We start from the raw sequence: 19130 nt of genomic DNA on the forward strand, positions 1-19130 counted from the left end.
ATCTTAAACTATTGTTTCAAGTGAATATATTAATCTGATATTGTACCAGTTAACATCTAGAACCATTGTATCGCGTGAAAAACAATCTGATATTATATCAATAGAACAATGGACTATCGACTGGTCGAAAATGCAGAGCACGAAAGCTCAGAATTTAAAATTCGTTCCGATCTAAAACCGGATAAAGTTTGTAAACTTAAAGGACTTGCACAATTAAGAGATCAGCGAAAAGGACTTGCGTTTGGGCTAGCAGTTGGATTTATAGCAAACGTTCTGTTTTGTCTTGCTACTGGGTTGATAGTTTACAACTGTCATAGTGATATACCAAATTCGGCTAGAAACACAACAGTTTACGGTAATAAGTTTATCTAGTTACCGTAGATTTTTCTCAGTTTTTCAGATTTTTTTTAAATCTTTTAAAATTACATTATTTAAATGTTTGTTTATCGATACTTGCTGAAAATATGGATTTTGTTCGGTTATAGAATTTTAGAATTTATTTTTATCAAAAAAATATCTTCCACGTGTAGTTTTGATAATTTTCCGGATTTGGCTTTTTCTTTGTTTCTTAGTGGTTTAGAATTGGGTTTTAAAATAGATATAGGAAACTTGTCATGTATCTTTTTAAATAGGATGTTCGAAAAATCGATTTTACTGCAAACCAAAATAAGCTTTATTTATATATTTTGAGGTAAAGGGGGAAACATCTATAGGTCTTAAATACTATTTAAATGTTCACCAGATATGTCGAACCACAGGAACCTCGTAAAATCTTAATACATCATTTCTTACATGTCCGTTTTTTGTACTTGAGAGATGCAGTGTTGGTAAAATTAAGAATGGACAGGAGGGAAACGTCATAGAGACAACAACTCAATCAATCAGACCAAAATCACAAATGGGGTTTCAACACACCAGAAAATCTTGCCCTATCAGTTTATTTTATTCATAACTTTTATCTAACGAATGACTTCTTGTAGCTTAGTGTACAGAAATTTAAACCATTAATTTTAAGCTTAAAAGTAACCACACATTAGGCATGAGCATATTAATACAATTGATTCATAAGTGGATCCGGAACCAAGCAATTGTGCCGATTTACAGCTTGACATTGTATTGCCACGTGTATATTGTTGAAGTTGTGAAATTGTTATTGTTTTTTAGTTCTGTCTCATTGACGTACGTCTCCTTTCGTTCTTTATAGACAATATGCGTAAATGTACGAAAATGAGTTTTATCCTACAATATTATATTTACGCTTAAATGTATAGTTTCTATTTAATATTTACTTCCAAAACAGTTGAATTTGATTTGGGATGAACTTATATACTCGGGCCGCATTAAGGATCCAAATTGAACTGTAGGGTAAATAGTAATTTAAATATGACCTTTGATTGGTTAATACGAAAAGCAGGGTGCTGTGCAACTATTAACATATACAGACTACATGTTAATCACTCAATGTAATCTCAGAACAGCTGTATGTGTATGGTAGAAAGGTCGAGTGCAGGAAAACAATAGTATCAATTCGCATTTTCACCGGGTACCTTATATATTCATAATAAAGAAAAATACTCGGAAAGTTACTGGTCACAGTTGAAATCATGTCTATGGTTTTTTTTTTAAACTTGCCTACTTGAAGACCTGGAAAAAAATCTTACCGTCAAAACCCTTCAAATTGAAGCATATGCGACGCAAAACGTAGAAATATAAAACATTGATCGAATTTGATGTAATATGTAGCAACATTCATAGTACCTTCTATCAGGATGGATGTTCAACAAAAAAACTTAGGCATTGTCAATATATGATACAGCAACGTACTTGTACATTTTCAATCTGTCAATATATATAATAATATGTACAAGGATCTTACTATACAAATCCTTAATATGTAGTATATTATATACCACAACATTTTTGAAATTACAGTAATTTATTTCACAGTTTAGTCCATTAAAGATATTTCTCAAGTATTAGGAAAAGTTATATGATACATCTTTCCTTTTTCTCAAGTCTATGACAAGTATCAATCACTATAATTGGCCGTTTCAGAATCTAAAGCATCATCGGTATGATTTCATTGTTCGTACACCAAATTGAAAATAACGTCACGTCATCGGTTTTTCCATTGTTTATGACATTTTTAACCAATCAGGACATTTTGATGTGCACATCTGAATAAATAACCAAGGATGCATTAGATTCTGAAACGGCGCATTACTCTCATGTCCCTTTTGCATGTTTGCTTTTAGACCAAATTCTAAGACTTCTTCTACAATGCAGGTTTTTCCTAATTTGCATTTGCTTTTTATTGATTTCGCTATTTTCTTTCTCTTTTTGTGCAATATAGAAAATAGCAAAATCAATAAAAAGAAAATGTAAACTAGAATTAAAGTATATACATTGTAGGGACAGAAAAATTCGGTTGGTTACCAATGTAACAAATGATATCGAGAATCAAAGAAATTAAATATCAAGACTATCATTACTGCCCGACATGATAAGTAATGTGAATGCACAAAACAACAATGTCTGTACATACCGAAAAAGAAAATTGAAAAATGTTCTACAGTCTGAAAACAAATTATGCCATTTAACGCTGTCAATTTAAAGTATCTTATTTAAGGGCTAGCCTAAGCCTTTCTCGGATCGGTTCAATTCAAGACACAAAGATGGCACGTATCATTTATATTTTTTTCTTTCAGTTTCAGAAACGAAGACAGTCTTTGCCACTGCTCCACAGACTATGAATGAAACAAATGGAGTCGCATTTACCGCTCTAATAAAGGATTCTACATTTGACAGCGATGCATTAAGAAATAATAGTGTTATTGTTTACGACTATATTGAGACGAATGTCGGCAATGGTTACAATAACACTTCTGGTATGTTTGTTGCGCCTTGTAGCGGAACCTATGCTTTCACTTGGTCTGTCTGCGTACTGGGGAAGAGGAAAAAGGGGAGTAATGGAGAAGTATCCATCCAACTTGTGAAAAACCGAAGAGTTATATTTACTGTTCATTCGGATACTGAGATTAAATGGGACGATGACTGTACCTCGGGATTCATCATAGAAAATCTTTCAGAAAATGATCAAGTTTTCACAAGAGCTACTCGACACTTGGAAGGGAGCATAAAAAATGATGCTGCATCAAGATGGGCTTTCTCGGGATGGAAGCTGTTTTGAAACTTGCCATATGATGTCGTGTCGTAAAGTTATACTTTAAAGATTTCTGAATAGCGCTTTTAAGTTTTATCTTTCAATACTGGAATATAATTTTTCATTTTCATAGAAAGATTGAGGATTAAAAAGAATGAAGGGTTGAAAGAAACGAACTTTTCCAGTGGAAGATTGTGCTTTTGGTTGTAATAAATTTCGAATTTCTTGCATTCGTTTTATTTAAAGTCACTACTGTGGCAGTATTGGGTATGATTTATTTTGTAAATGTTGTTTCAAAATTGTATTAAGTTGTTCAATGTTTGTCTTTGTAGTTAAAACAAATTAGATATTTGGTAATGGTATCAATATATCCAGTATAAAATCACTACTTTTCTTAAATTTACACTATACCCACTAAACATTTCACGTTGTGCTTTTTCTCATTTTTCTCTCTCATACATTTGACCGTTAGTTTTCCTGTGTGAAATTGTTTTGCACTAGTTATCTTAATAGCTTTCTGTTTGTTGTGAACCAAGACTCCGTGTTTAATAAAATTGAGAATTGAATTGGTGCATGTGTCAAAGAGACAACAACCCGACTATAGAGCAAACAACAGCCGAAGGCCATGCACACCATTGGGTCTTCAATGCAGCGAGAGACTTCCTTACCCATAGGCGTCCTGCAGCTGGCCCCTAAACAAATATTGTATGCTAGTTCAGTAATAATGGTTCAGTGAAGACCGGACTGTGACCTATAATGGTTTACTTTTTACACATCATGTGACTTGGATGGAAAATTGTCCCATTGGCACTCATACAGCATCTTCTTCTTTCTACTTTTGAACTGGAGACACATACTTTTACGCTGTAATATGTCCGCAATATGGAAATCTGTAAAGGACACTCACTTCTTGTTTTACGGTACTGAATTTGTACTTCCCCAACTTGGCTTAAAGAGTTATCTATCAAGGTCTAACACCGATTGGGGTAGAGCATGTGAAACAGCGCATTTAACGTCTTATTGCGCTATTTCATATTCTCAAATAAAATCGATATTTTATAAATTTATATTTTACATAAAAAGAAGATGTGGTTTGATTGCTTATGAGACAACTCTTCACAAGAGACCGATTGACACAGAAATTAACAACTTTTGGGCACCGTACAGCCTTCAACTTTGAGCAAAAGCAATATCGCATAATCAGATTTTTTTTTTGCTTTTTGTGGTGTTTATGTTGCTATAGAAAAAAGAAAAATCACGAAAATTCTGAACTCCGAGGAAAATTCAAACCCTAATCACATGGCAAAATCAAATGACTAAACACATCAAACGAATGGACAACTGTCATATTCCTGACCTGGTACAGGCATTTTAAAGAAGTTACAATATCAATTTCATCAAATTGAATATTTATTTGTTATCAACCTAGTAATTGTTGTAGTACAAACAGCTAATATTGTGTCTGCAAGTTTTCGACGCTTGCTACATGTACAGACATTTACAAAATCAGTGTATATAAAGTGCGAATCCAGCTAGTTCATTTTTACTGTTATATGCGGGTATGTCTATTGTAGAATAAAGGGTCATGGGAAAACTGTATTTGTTTACGTTTTGAAAATATCAAGTTAAAGGATTTTAAGTTAAGTTTTAACATATTTTTATTGTGGTATGTCTTTATAATATACAAACAAAGCATTAAAGTTCAAATAAGTGTTATAAAAGCATCATAATATAGCATATCGATTATTGAAAGCGATCCATTTTAACTATAGATGCGATGAATTATCACTGTTAGTGCAGTCATTATTAATGTAGAATTTTCAAATATGCGAGGAATTTTTATTGTAGAATTATGTGATAAATGCACTTGCAACAAATGAAGAAAAACTTAGTTGATGACTTTAGGATTTATGATACATGTATTTTCAAATTGAAATACAAACTCCTCATTCATTCCTCATCAAATATATAGCTTTTCAAACTTGTAACAAAAGCGATTCTCAAAATGTCATATTGTATTCTTCAGATTGCGTTTCTCCTTGATTTTAACTTATATAGGGAATCACTGGAGCGTGACAGCAGCGGGCCCTCTTAGGCAGTCAGTGGGCCCCTCCTTATGAAAAATTATAGATCCGCGAATGGATACTACCGCAGAGGTAAAACCATGCACATTTGGGTTATTGTACACGAAATGCATGCTACAATTCATTTTTGTTGAGTTTAGACCCTTTGGAACTCTATGTGGGCTATTTCAGCAACTAGGCAAAAAATCCCAAAACTAGATACACGGTTAGATTCAGCATGTCAACGAATTCCAAATATTTATATTAAAGGACTAGCTATAAATTTGGACCCCACAAAATTGAAAAAGGGGCTAAAAATATAAAAAAAAATACATGCATGGGATACATTTGTTATTGAAGGCATGACTGTAACAGTAGGATGAATATACAAAATTCTAATGCAATTACTTTTGTAACAATTGTTCTGATTGGATGACAGCAAGCGTAAAATTCTCTATCTCCTTGTCTGTAACTAAGGAAGCCGACATTTTGAATTTCGGAATATATTGACATGTTATTTCTACAATAATAAACAAAAAACTCACTTGTTGCGCCTAAAAATCTTCTTTTTATCAAATTTTATTACATTCTGAAGCGGCACAAAAGCCAAAAAACGCCCGGTGTTTATGTTTGACGCCGGAAGCATACATATGACGTCACCTAGTGTAGGGACCAAAGAAGATAACATTTTTTCGCGGAATTTTCTTTTATGAAGATTTTACACTGAAATAATGATTGAAATTTAATTCTAACATGACGTCCTTCAAACGCTTTGAGTACACACCCGTGGTAAAATATGAATATATTGGTTGTGCTGTTCCGATTGTACTCCCACGTCACATGATTGTTTATGAATGAAGTACACGACGTCATAGAATAATGACGTAATAATTTCAGCATTTTACGGGAAAATACACGCTTCTGATACCGAAAATCATCACAACAAAGAAACGTAAACAAACGATGCTAAAATGTGGTATAAGCCCTTTTTTATATACATTGAAGATATATAGGTAAATTATCATAAAAAATCATCCAAATTTATCTAAATATGTTATTGTAAATAGTATGAGCATGTCACTAATTCTGTTTCCTCCGTTCTTTACCGCCAATCTAAAAGTACGTTAATTTATGGGAACGGCAAATATTTGCCTCCACCTAGAGCGCTTCGATCCAAAAGAATTGCCGTATTTGTCTTATTAGAATCGAAATAATTCATGGGGGCTTGAATATATATAGATTTTACCACGGGTTGTCCCTTTATGCCGATATTTTACCCCTCGCTAACGCTCAGGGTAAAATATTTGTCATAAAGGGCCAACCCGTGGTAAAATCACGATATATTCAAGCCCCCATGAATTATTTCTTAATTATAAACTTGTTTTGCATTAGAATAGAGATAACTGTATTGTATTTGAAGCTTTTCGGACGTCCATCGGTAGTTTTACTGTCGCAAATACCCGTTTACCTGTCTCCGCTCCGCGTCGCCAGGTAAACTAAATTTGCGACAGTAAAACTACCGATGGACGTCCTTAAAGCTTCAAATACAATACAGTTATCTCTTAAATATCTTATTCTGGGGTCTCATTGGGGGGTTCTGATCCCGGATCCCGCTTACTGTTTTGGCAGATTCCCGTATTCCGCTTATTGTTTTGTCAGATTCCCGTATCCCGCTTATACTATGCAGTTCTAATTTTTTGTAATTATCCATGTCCCGCTAGACTTCATTTCCCGTTTTTCACTACACAATCATTTGACTTTCACCTGTCACGCTTGCAAAAAATCGGCAATCCGGCGTGACGCTTATACCCAAATGCGACCCACTATTTTACTCTATTTTGACTCATATTAAGCCCATTATGAATATATTAAAAAAGTAGCGTAGATTTTTTTATCCCTTTTTATCCCGTCTCGTTTCGTTTTTGAGCCATATATAGATGTCGTATGTGACAATGAGACAACTCTCCATCCGAGTCACAATTTATAAAAGTAGACCATTATACGTCAAAATACGGTCTTCAACATGGAGTCTTGGCTCACACCGAACAGCAAGTTATAAAGGGCTCCAGTGTAAAACCTTTTAAACGGGAAAACAAAGGTGCAATCTATATCAAGATGTACGTAATTAGCGGTGAAGTGTAATGGAAATGGATAAAACAAAAATAAGGATAAAGATCCCTATACGCTTTATAAGAAACTAAATGGAATACATTTGAAATAAATGTTATTTCTATTAAATTTATTAGAGTGTTTTAATACCAAACTTTCCTCCGTAAGTTAAATTTTATCAAATCTTTCTCTTACTTTATCTATTGTTTGAGCAAGTCCGCTAAATTAAGGCTTTACAGCTAATTTCCTAATGCATGTAAAGCAAAACTTTGGTTGGCTTGCTTGCTTGTTTGTATAATTGTTTATACAAACTTTGTAAATAAGATTGACATTTTTAAACAATATGAATAGGCATAGTTTAACCTGTATTTTTAATATTTGAATTAAATTGGGTGTTATCATAATGATTATCCAATAAAAAAAAAAGCAAGCAAATCAACTAAAGTCTTGCTCTACATGCTTAAAGAAATGAGCTGTAAATAAAATTATACAGTGAAAATGCACCGCATATACCATACTAATGATTCGCTCCACAGTGAAAATGAAAGAATAGTATCATTATTCGACAGTAAACATGACTAGCATTACGAAATCGTCATAGTGGAATTTAGTTAAATATGAAGAAACTGAATGACAAATCATATTCTACGTTATACAACTTTAATAATTGTATTAATATGAATATTTTTTACTGCAACAACATCTCACCTGTTAGTTATAAAGCACCTGCACGATCTGTTTGTGAAATGTCCTAAATATTCACCTATTTTGGTATATATTTTACAGCTGGATGGCTTTAGGCGCGATAAAACCCCGCTCGCATCTCTAACTTTGTTTTATTAGTATTATGTATTTAAGAATTGAATGCTTCTTTTTGTAAATTTATTGGGTGGTAAAAGCGTTGACCGAAGTACATTTTGTATGAAGCGCGGAAGCGCTTCATTCTAAAAATGTACGCACGGTCAACGCTTTTACAACCCTATAAAGTTTCAAAAAGAAGTATTCAATACTTATAATTACATTTTTTTAGCTAAAATCATGAAAACACGATTTTTATCCAGTTTTATTTAATTCACCTGTGCACTTTTTTGTGGGACCTCGTGTCATCATGCATGATAAATGTTATTGTCTGACACAATTGTTTACGGAATAACATGTTAGCCAATCAGAATAACGTATTATAATGAAACTTACATCTAATGTAATTATTTCTGAACATATACATTTTAACTCATTTTCTTCATTTTCTTCAAAAATTAAAAAAAGTTCGTCTGTTTATTTATCATTCTACATTAGACATTTATGGCATATACAGTAAAAATGATATTTTAGGATCCGCACTTTACATACACTGCAAAATGTGGTTTAACATTCTTTTGAGACCAGGAAAATAAAAGTAGAAAATTTATAGTAGCAAGATTATTTATTGGCATACTTCCGCTTCTAAAAATCAAAGAGGTTTTCGAGTGATTTATGGTAAAAAGAAACGTAAATCTCATTTCAAAACGAAAATATAAAATTTGTCCATTTCATACTTTTGTTAGTGTTATGCGTCTTTATACTGTGTGTAAGCGTTCTAGTTACTTTTATCATGTGGAGGTTTCTGATAAAACTGCATTATTGAAAGCGAACTTTCTGGAATTGAACATCATTAATGGAATTGTGCTTGCTTACATTTGGTCCAGTGGCAAATTGTTCTAAGAATAAATATAATATTGAAAGCAAATGGTAGATTTTAAGGATGACAAGAAGAATAAAAGTCCTGAAATTTTGACTATCACTACATTTATGTAGTTATCGAAGGACAAACATTTAGCGTTTTAAAAAGCCGCCGATGGACTCCTCGGAGTATTGTTTCAAGAGTGTTAAGAAATCGAAACTCACGCCCTACAGGAGGTAACGGTATTTAACGGGATGTGTCCATAGTGTCAGTAATATTTGTAAAATAATTATTGAAAGTATCAGCAATGCTTTTAGGGTCTGTAATTGGTTTATTGCTACAGTCATTTAAGATTGCATGGTCATGATGATAATGTAAATGGTAGTGAAAATCATCATGACCATGCAATCTTAAATGACTGTAGCAATAAACCAATTACAGACCCTAAAAGCATTGCTGATACTTTCAATAATTATTTTACAAATATTACTGAAAATGTTAATCTTAATTCAAACTCAAGCACCAGTTGTTCTGGAAAACTTGATAATTATATTTCATGTCGTGTACCAGAAAATGTCTTTTTTACCATACCACAAATAACTAGTGAATTTGTTCTCCATCAATTAATTCAATTGATGAGAAAAAAGCAACAGGTCTTGATAATATCAGTGCAAAGTTTTTAAAAATGTCATCACACCTAATTTCAGTTCCATTATGCCACATTTTTAATTTAAGCATCAGAAAATCAGTATATCTATCGTAATTCAAACTGGCTAAAGTTCTACCAGTCTTTAAAAATAAAGGTTCAAAAAATGATGTTTTTAACTACAGATTGCAATTTTACCATTACTATCTAAGATCCTTGAGCGACACGTAAAAATTCATTTGGTGAATTTTCTAAACAAATATAATTTATTGTATGTATTGCAATCAGGCTTTCGTGCAAACCATTCCTGTCAAACTGCTATGACTTCTTTGTTAGATAAATGGTTAAAAACCATTGATGAAGGAAATTTAGTAGGGGCAGTATTTTTAGATCTGTGTAAAGCTTTTGATCTTCTTAATCACAAACTGCTCCTTCAAAAATTACAAAAATATAAATGTTCTTATAATTCTATTCATTGGTTTACTTCGTATTTAGCTGATAGACATCAAGTCGTATCAATTTCAAATACTTTTTCAGATGTATCTACAATAAAAGTAGGTGTACCTCAAGGGTCCGTTTTAGGTCCTATATTATTCTTGGTATTTATTAATTATTTGCATTTGTGTAATCCTAATCATTATCTTGATCTTTTTGCTGATGATAGCACTATTTCTGTAATTGGAAAAGACAAAAGTTATACAAGTCAGACACTCAATGTTGTATTAGAAAATATTTGTCAATGGGTTGATGAAAACAAAATGTTAGTTAATGTGTCAAAAACTAAGACAATGTGTATAGGTTCAAAACAAAAACTGTCTGTGATGTGATTGATTGATTGATTGATTGTTGGTTGCTTAACGTCCAGTGGCAAATATTTCATGCATATTCAGGACGAGAACAAATTCACAATAAATATAATAGGTTGGTTGATTCAATAGAGGCCATCTGGGATGTTGGTGGGGGAAATTGGGACTGCCACTGGAAATAAGGGTATATTGGATAGGGACAGAAATTTTGCCTTGCAACAGGCCACCTACGGACCCCTCAAACAGTTGTTGCAAGGGTTCTTAACGTGCAGAGAGCGTGACACTCTCTTTAAACGAGGCATCGGATTTAACGTCCCCCTTCTGACCGGACGTGACTGAGAACTTGATACATCCCGCACAGCCAAACGGACGCCCCACTTCGGCAAGCGTTTTACTGCCGGTCGGGAGAAGACAAGGTGACCATATTTCTATACCCCAGTCACCCTTGGGGGTTATGTCTGTGATGTGTAATGACACATTAAATGTATCCATTAATGGCCAAAAGATTAATGAAAGTCACTGTGAAAAAGTCCTAGGTATTTTTGTTGACAAAACTCTTTCTTGGTATGATCAAATTAATCATATAATCAAAAAAGTTAATTCTTCATTAGCTTTATTAAAAAGAATCAAGAAATTCTTGAATCACAATGCACGAATTCTATTTTACAATGCGTATATTCTTTCACATTTGGATTACTGTTGTTCAGTATGGGGAAATTGTAACAAGTTTTTAGTTGACAGTTTACTAAAATTGCAAAAAAGGGCAGCTAGAATTATTTTAAACGAACACGTTATTCGTAAACCATCCAGTGAACTATTTAAGGAATCTGGAATTATTCCTGTTACTAAGAGAATATCTTACCACAAATCATTATTAATGTATAAATCAAAACACCAACTGGCACCAAACTATTTATCAAATCTTATTGTGCCTACAAGTAGTAAACAATCGTACAATACTCGACTTTCATCATCGGATAATTTTATTGTCCCTAAATCAAATACAGAATTATACAAATCAAGTTTTTCCTTTAGTGGTCCAAAAGTGTGGAATTCACTATCCAGTGAAATTAAAAAATCAAAAAGTATATCTGCATTTAAAAACTCTTACAAGTCATATTATTTTGAAAAGTGTTAAATTTTAAGTTAAGCCACAATGTATACCATAGGTGTTGTTGTTGTTGTTATATTACTTTCTATACGTCTTTTCTGTACATGTGTGTAATAGTAGATTAATTATGTTTTATTCATATTGTTAACATTGTATGTATATATAGAGAGCCTTATTGAAAATTGGTTTAATCCAAATAAGTTACTTTCTTTAAATAAAGCTATTATTATTATTATTATTATTATTATTATTATTATTATTATTATTATTATTATTATTATTATTATTATTATTATAGCGGTTAGATGACCCCGGAGTCAGTTTTCATTGGGGCAACAACACAGAAAAAAAGAAGAAAAACTGAACATTGCTTTAAAATGAAGAAATTAAGGATCCACCTTTTTCTCCCTTTTTGATCCTCAGTTGTGTGGGTTATGCGACAAAGACAGCACACAAATGACACAAATTAACAAAATACCGTGTCTTTCTATATCTATTTACTATATTGTATCAGGTCACGAAGCAGATCCTGGTCTTAGGGTCTATATGTGGCACCTTTCCTGTTATTCATGGCACTGTACCCTTCATGCTCCATTGTCTAATTTATAAAATAGGAAAATGTAGACAGCTTATATTCATTTCCATGATGATTTAGTACAATATTGTTTTCTAATTATTTGAATTTGCTATATATATATCCCATATTTATATCACCATCTTTCTAAAGTGCGTTTTTAAACTGCATGTGTTACTTGTGCATGGTTTATTCAATGCCCTTGATGGGGCTAAAATTATTAATATTGTAATTCATCATCGTGAATCATCATCGTCGCCTACTACAGGGTTCAATAAAAATGTATACTTTTTAAAACATTCGCAAACAGGTATACTTCAGGATTTAAACGTCTTTGTTTTTTTTCATACCGCAAATATCTTCTTCAGATTTTTTCCCAACTGCCTTTGTTAAATATATTACAACGAATCAAAACAAAGGAATCAGATCAAGAAGGAAAATACTCAATATTTTATCATTTTCTTCCAAATGGAAATTTCAGGGGAAATAATCTGAAAATATCATTCAGTTAATTGATTAAAAACAATTTACATAAGCTCTATAATATCTTGTTTTCCAAATAAGTAAAATATATAGCGAAAATTAATACAGCAAACAGCATACATGAGGTCATACATTTGTATTTACATGTATTAAATCAATTTCAAAGTCAAAAATTGTATTGAACATATAAAATCTGCATGAGTATAGAACATTTCTAGTATAAATTTTAGTTTCCTAATCATAAAGCTTATAACAAGCGTCTAAACAGTTCAGAGTATGATTGTGATGATTTAAACAAATAAATAAACAATAATTGTTCAATAATAAAGGGGTAGTCAGACCACAAAGAAGGATAACTCTAGAATAGCTACAACTCGAATTCCTACCCCATAATAGCTCAAATTTTTAACGTTACAACTATAATAATGTAAGAATAGCTCTCCATTCGTGTCAATGCTAAAAATCCAATTTCCTGTGATACTGTTAGTTACACCTCCTTTGAGTCCAATGGTGAAAGTAAACTACTAGTATCCGTTTCTTTCTAACTTCAAGTCAAAAGCGCCAATCCATATTTTATCATCAGTATCCCCCTATGTTTATACTGCAACTACCTGTACCTGTGTTTATTTCCTAAATATATTGACATAGCTATATTTTGTATATTGTCAGTTTTATCATACAACACTTTCTCAACAATAAGAGGTCAATTTAGGGATGAAAATAAGTTTGATATTTGTGTTACGATTTAAAAAGCTATCAAAGTATTAATTTTTATACTGCAATCAGCTAGTTTACTGTACAGATAAAGCTATACGTATAAACGTTAGCTTTATACGTCAATGACCCCAACTGACCTATAAGCCCCGCCTCCTTATTGTATTTCATCAACAACATCGCGTCACGACCATGACAACGTAAAGTAACAATGGTCAAACTTTTTTCAATTTAAACTTTTATGTCTTCAAATTGGTTATTTATATATCATGTTTATCAAATGTTATTTATTAAGTTAATTTTCCCTTTCTAATTTCTTAATACGCCAATGTCTTACCACCTGGACTACGCTCATAGGGAAATACCCCAAAATGGTACCTCAAGAGGGAAATTCCAAACACTTTTTTTAACAATTTTTGTTACATGTTCTTTTCATTTTCGTTTTTTTTTTCGATTTCAGTATAAAAACAATATACGTATAGTGTCTTGAAATATGAAATTTATTTGTATTCGGCACGAAACGGGAAAATGCTCGGTAGAACCTCGCATTTTCCCGTTTCTAAGCCTCATACAAATAAATTTCATATTTCAAGGCACTATACGTATATTGTCTAAAAATCGCCGTAAAACAATATTAAATTTAGGTTAGTGTCATAAAAATATAAACGTTTTTGTACTCGGCGCATAACTGAGAAAGAGTCTCGCCCTTCCCCAGTTTCTCAACCTCATACTAAAAAGTAGCATTCCCTTTCTAGTCAAAATGTTAATATATATCCCCGCTCCTCCAACAATTCAATTCAATATTGTATTGCAATATAAGCTTTACAGTTTGTGACATATAACAAAAACAAAAGCAAATGAAGACAATAACTAAGTAACAATTATATTCTCTTATCATGAAATAAACCTCTCCTTTTGTCATATCTATTATCCCCTTCCCTCTGGTACTGTAACTATTACTACCCTTTCCTGTTATGTCGTAATTATACCTCTCCGTTCCTGTCATAGTCTTAAAACGCTCTTCCTTTTAGTACTGTACGTATCAATCCCTTTTCCTGTCATAGTGTAGGGTACACCTCTTCGCTCTTGCTATCAAAATCACAATGACAAAGGCAATCGTCTCATTTATGATCGTTGACTTTGTGTATTTTATAACAGTTGGCTTAGTTAATGTTTTAATGTTTTATAAAACTTGTCCATCGAGATGATGCCACAATTTAGTTTTAAAAAAGGTTTACTCTGGGTTGTGAATTTTTTAATCTAATTGTTGTAAGCGCGCAAGTTCAGTGTAATAAAACATGTCTACTGATAATTTGTTTTGTAAAAAATAGTTCACCAACGGTTGGATTGATAAATGTTCTAACAGAACTCGTGCTGTTAATAGAATATAGATTTTTATATAAACTACAGGTTTTAATGGTCCATAAGCATTATCCATCCAGATAATGTTTTAAGTGAGTTTAGAAATCTGAAGAAAAAAATATTTTCCTCTGGGTTGTTATTTTATGACTTGTCTGGACAAATTACAAAATCTGTAAGTTTGTTAAATGTCCCTTTACAATAATGTTCAATCAAAGTCTACAGACTGACATACAATCAATACATTTTTATTACAAAAAAAGAATTGGTAATAATAGTTAAGATGATAAAACACCTATAAAGATTTACATATAACGAGTAATGGTGAGCCATAGTTATTCCTTGACTAGAAAGTGGGATTTAAATCTACTTAGCGGATCAAAGACAATGGGAGAACAAAGTCAATTAATATTTCAGGATGTTTGCTAACATAGCTTCTTGCAGAACAAAAAACGAAGGAAAAAGTTAAAACATTAAAACATAGAAAGTACAGAATCTCATGTCAAAATCACTGTCTTTGTAGACACTGCCGAATAGATCCACGCTAAAAGAGGGACGAAAGATACCAGAGGGACAGTCAAACTCATAAATCGAAAACAAACTGACAACGCCATGGCTAAAAATGAAAAGGACAAACAAACAATAGTATACATGACACAACATAGAAAACTAAAGAATAAGCTAACGGTTATTCAGTATTAAATACGATTTATATTGATACTGCCAGAAACTTTAAAATCAGAATTTCTTCACAGTATAATATGCATATCTTGATCACAAATATGAACCAAGACGCTGAATAAATTGCAATTATCTCTACTCCAATAACAAAAAAAGTAAAAAAAACATCATTTACTATTTTTATACAAAAAGAAGATGTGGCATGATTGACAATGAGACAAATCACAACAATGAGCAAAACCCATACCGCATAGTCAGCTATAAGAGGCCCCAAAATGAAAATGTAAAACAATTCAAACGAAAAACTTATTTATGTACAAAAAAAATGAACGAAAAACAAGTATGAAACACATAAGATCTATATAAAACTAGATCACACACGCGAATTCGCGGGACTTTTAATCTAAGTTGGTTTTCCTAAGATAGAGTTTGGTAACTGAAAACACACATTACTATATGCGTAATTTGATTTTGATGTGGGTTTTTTTCAAGGTTGGGTAAGATGAAATATTGTGCTCCTATTTTATTTTTTTAAATTTTTATGTTTCCTCCTATTCGGTCCTGTCTTTTTATTTTCCACTCTATTCGATCCTACCTGTTTATTTTTCACTCTATTCGGTCCTGCCTTTTTTAATCATAATAGCATGTATTTTTTTGCAGAAATTGTCAATTGCCTTTTTTATTTTGCCAATTTGCCTATCATTATCCCATGCCATCCAGGTCTTAGTGAAACATAACAAGTTTAACATAAAGGGTCTGAACAACAGTCCTGTAATTTAAAAAAGAAAAACTTACAAAATTGTTTTTAACATGTTTTGAACTTGATTGAAGTAATTAAAAATTTGTGGTTACACATAATTATGTTAATGGCAGAGTTTGAAATCAAATCTGACGCAAGTAAAAGATAGATCTCTAAAAAGAGTTGTTTTTTTTGTAAATTGACAACTTGTGATTTATGTTTTGAATAAATACATTAAAAAATTGAAAACAACAGGTTTAATTATTTATTGCATCCGAAGCATTTTTCTGGATTTACCTTCAGCAGGAACACTCAAAGTCAACGTTTGAAATTCGAAGATGTATAAGTACATAAACCGTTGAAGAGCTATATATCAAAAATACCTAAAATAAGTTGTCAAATTCATTTAAAGACAACTTTCCTGGGGGAGTTGAAACCTTATTTTCTTAATAATTTCTAATTCTAAAATCGGACACTTTTTGTAAATATCAAAAAGAGTGTGTGGTATTATTGCGAATGAGACAACTGTCCACAAGAGACCAAAATGACACAGACATTAACAACTATTATAGGTCACCGTACGGCCTTCAACAATGAGCAAAGTCCATACCGCATAGTCAGCTATAACAGTAGTTAATTATGTTAAATCATGTCGGTACCGAAGTATGTACAGTCGCAATATAACCGATAGCAACCTTGTTGACATAAATTTACCGTCTTCTAACTCCATTAACCTTGAATGTCTAAACTCCTTGGCATCATGTACCCTGCCAAAAAAAGTAAAATCACAAAACTACTGAAATCCGAGAAAAATTCAAAACGGAAAGTCTCTAATCAAATGGCAAAATCATAAGCTCAGACACATAAAACAAATGGATAACAACTATTATATTACTGATTTGGTACAAGCATGTTCTTATGTAGAAAAAGGTGGATTGAACCTGATTTTATAGCTAGTTTAACTGATGCGTAAACCAAACAAAGATATACATTGTAATAGGTAAAAATGTCAAAAATAGAGGTACAGCAGTCAAAATTGTTTTATAATCTTTATCACCAAAAAAAAAAAGAGTTATGCAACACAAAAGAACAAATGGATATGAAGACCAAGATTAATAACAAAAATTAAAGACAAGAATACACAAATTTACCTTAGTACAATAACACAATGACGGGATGTACAAGTAATGAGCCACGTCATATACATGTATGTATCAAAGTATCAAAGAAACATAAAAAGGCAAATAGACAAAGCACAAAGAAAAAAATGAAAGACAACCATACAAACATGCTTTACCAAGTTATTCAACATGTATAATTGTACACTCCAAATCATTTCTACAAACTCCTTTCTGAATTAATGAATTAAATATTTGTCTTTTGATTTATTCCAAGTAGGTCCATTCTTAGGTGAGTGCCACAAATTTCCCAAACGATGTTCGAAAAAGCCATCCCTCCCCTGTATACTGAAACAGTTTGAAATTTCTGCACATTGATTAGCATCAAGTCATTTTTAAAACTCTTTTTTTATGAAATTGCCAGGCTAGTTTGAAAAGAAATATGTTCAACTCCTCTCTATATACACAGCTAGCTGCCTTAAAAGTTAACTGAAAGCAGGAACATATATATTGACTATTAAACATACTATTCCCAGCTGAAAGGTAAATAAAATAGTGAACGTCTATAAACGTATAAAACTTTGACATCGCAATATATTTTCAAATTGTCTGATACTGAAAACAAGAAATACAATGTATACTTCAAAATCCTTCAAATATAAACCAAGTAAGATAAAAAAAAAAACAAGTGAGAAAAAACTGGTTCCTTTATAAAACAGTTTTTAGAGCTGAGAGAACTTATCTTTGCCCTATGTGCCATAAGGCATGATAGCAAGGACTAAGTAAGCAAATAAAAAAAAAAAGATGTGGTATGGTTGCCAATGAGACAACTATCCACAAGAGACAAAAAAGATACAGACATTAACAATTATAGGTCACTGTACAGCTTTCAACAATGAGCAAAGCCCATACCGCATAGTCAGCTATAAAAGGCCCTGCTATGACAATGTAAAACAATTCAAACGAGAAAACTAACGGCCTTATTTGAATAAAAATGAACGAAATACAAATATGTAACACATAAACAGATGACAAAAACTGAAAGTTTAGAGCTGAGGACAGGGGACTCTTAGTTATTTTGTTGGTATACATGTATTCAAATCAGTTATGTTTTGTTGTTAGTTTTGAATTTGTTACAAGACGTATGTCTTACTAATATGACAAGAAGAAATTACTATAAACGCGGTAAGTGTACAATATTACTAATAACTATCGAAATGCATTAAACCGCCATAAAGGGTAAATGTAACATATTAAATGTGGACAACTAAATGTGTCGCATTTTAATTTCAATGAGCAATTTATTATTTATGAAAATATTCACCTAAAGTAAAAATATTAACTTCTTGTATTTTAAAAGATTTTTGACAGAATAATTGTTTGTATAGAACTATACCGCTCAACTCAGACAAAAGAAATTCATTAACTTAAAAAGCCTCACTCTGACGATATCACAAAGAAAAGTAAAAAGTTCATTACGATGTATATAATTACATATTTTACACATAAAACGTTAATTTCAAATATAAACTACTCTTGTTAATAATTATGGAAATCATAAATACCGAAAAACTATATAACCGTAAGTGTTTTTAAAATTGACATTTAATTCATATTTTTCTGTGGAAATATAAACCGTAAGTCTTTTAAAACTAACATTTAAATTTATATTTTTTGTGGTACTAGATTAGAGATCTATTTTTTAACTTGCGTTGTTGGGATATGTACCCCACATTTTCTTATATATTTTTTTACTTTTTAATGCTAGATTTGGGTTTTATATTGTGAACTTTCAACTGTTTGAATTGAACAAGCCTTTCCTAAGCTGTGGAATTTCTATGGGTAAGTCTAGTTAAGTTAGCAGTGTGAAGTTCAGTAATTGTATATTATTATAATATAGAATT

General features: G+C 31.9%; 1 protein-coding gene across 1 annotated transcript; it reads left to right on the plus strand.

Annotated features, from left to right (window-relative positions):
- Nucleotides 1–3548, plus strand: LOC134692783 (uncharacterized). The gene is made up of 2 exons (XM_063553315.1): nt 1–355; nt 2709–3548. Exons 1-2 carry the CDS (start codon nt 109–111, stop codon nt 3188–3190), a joined length of 729 nt encoding a protein of 242 aa, XP_063409385.1. The 5' UTR covers nt 1–108; the 3' UTR covers nt 3191–3548.
- The last annotated feature ends 15582 nt before the right edge of the window (nt 3549–19130 follow it).

Source organism: Mytilus trossulus, chromosome 12 (genome assembly GCF_036588685.1).
Source record: "Mytilus trossulus isolate FHL-02 chromosome 12, PNRI_Mtr1.1.1.hap1, whole genome shotgun sequence".
Taxonomy (NCBI): domain Eukaryota; kingdom Metazoa; phylum Mollusca; class Bivalvia; order Mytilida; family Mytilidae; genus Mytilus; species Mytilus trossulus.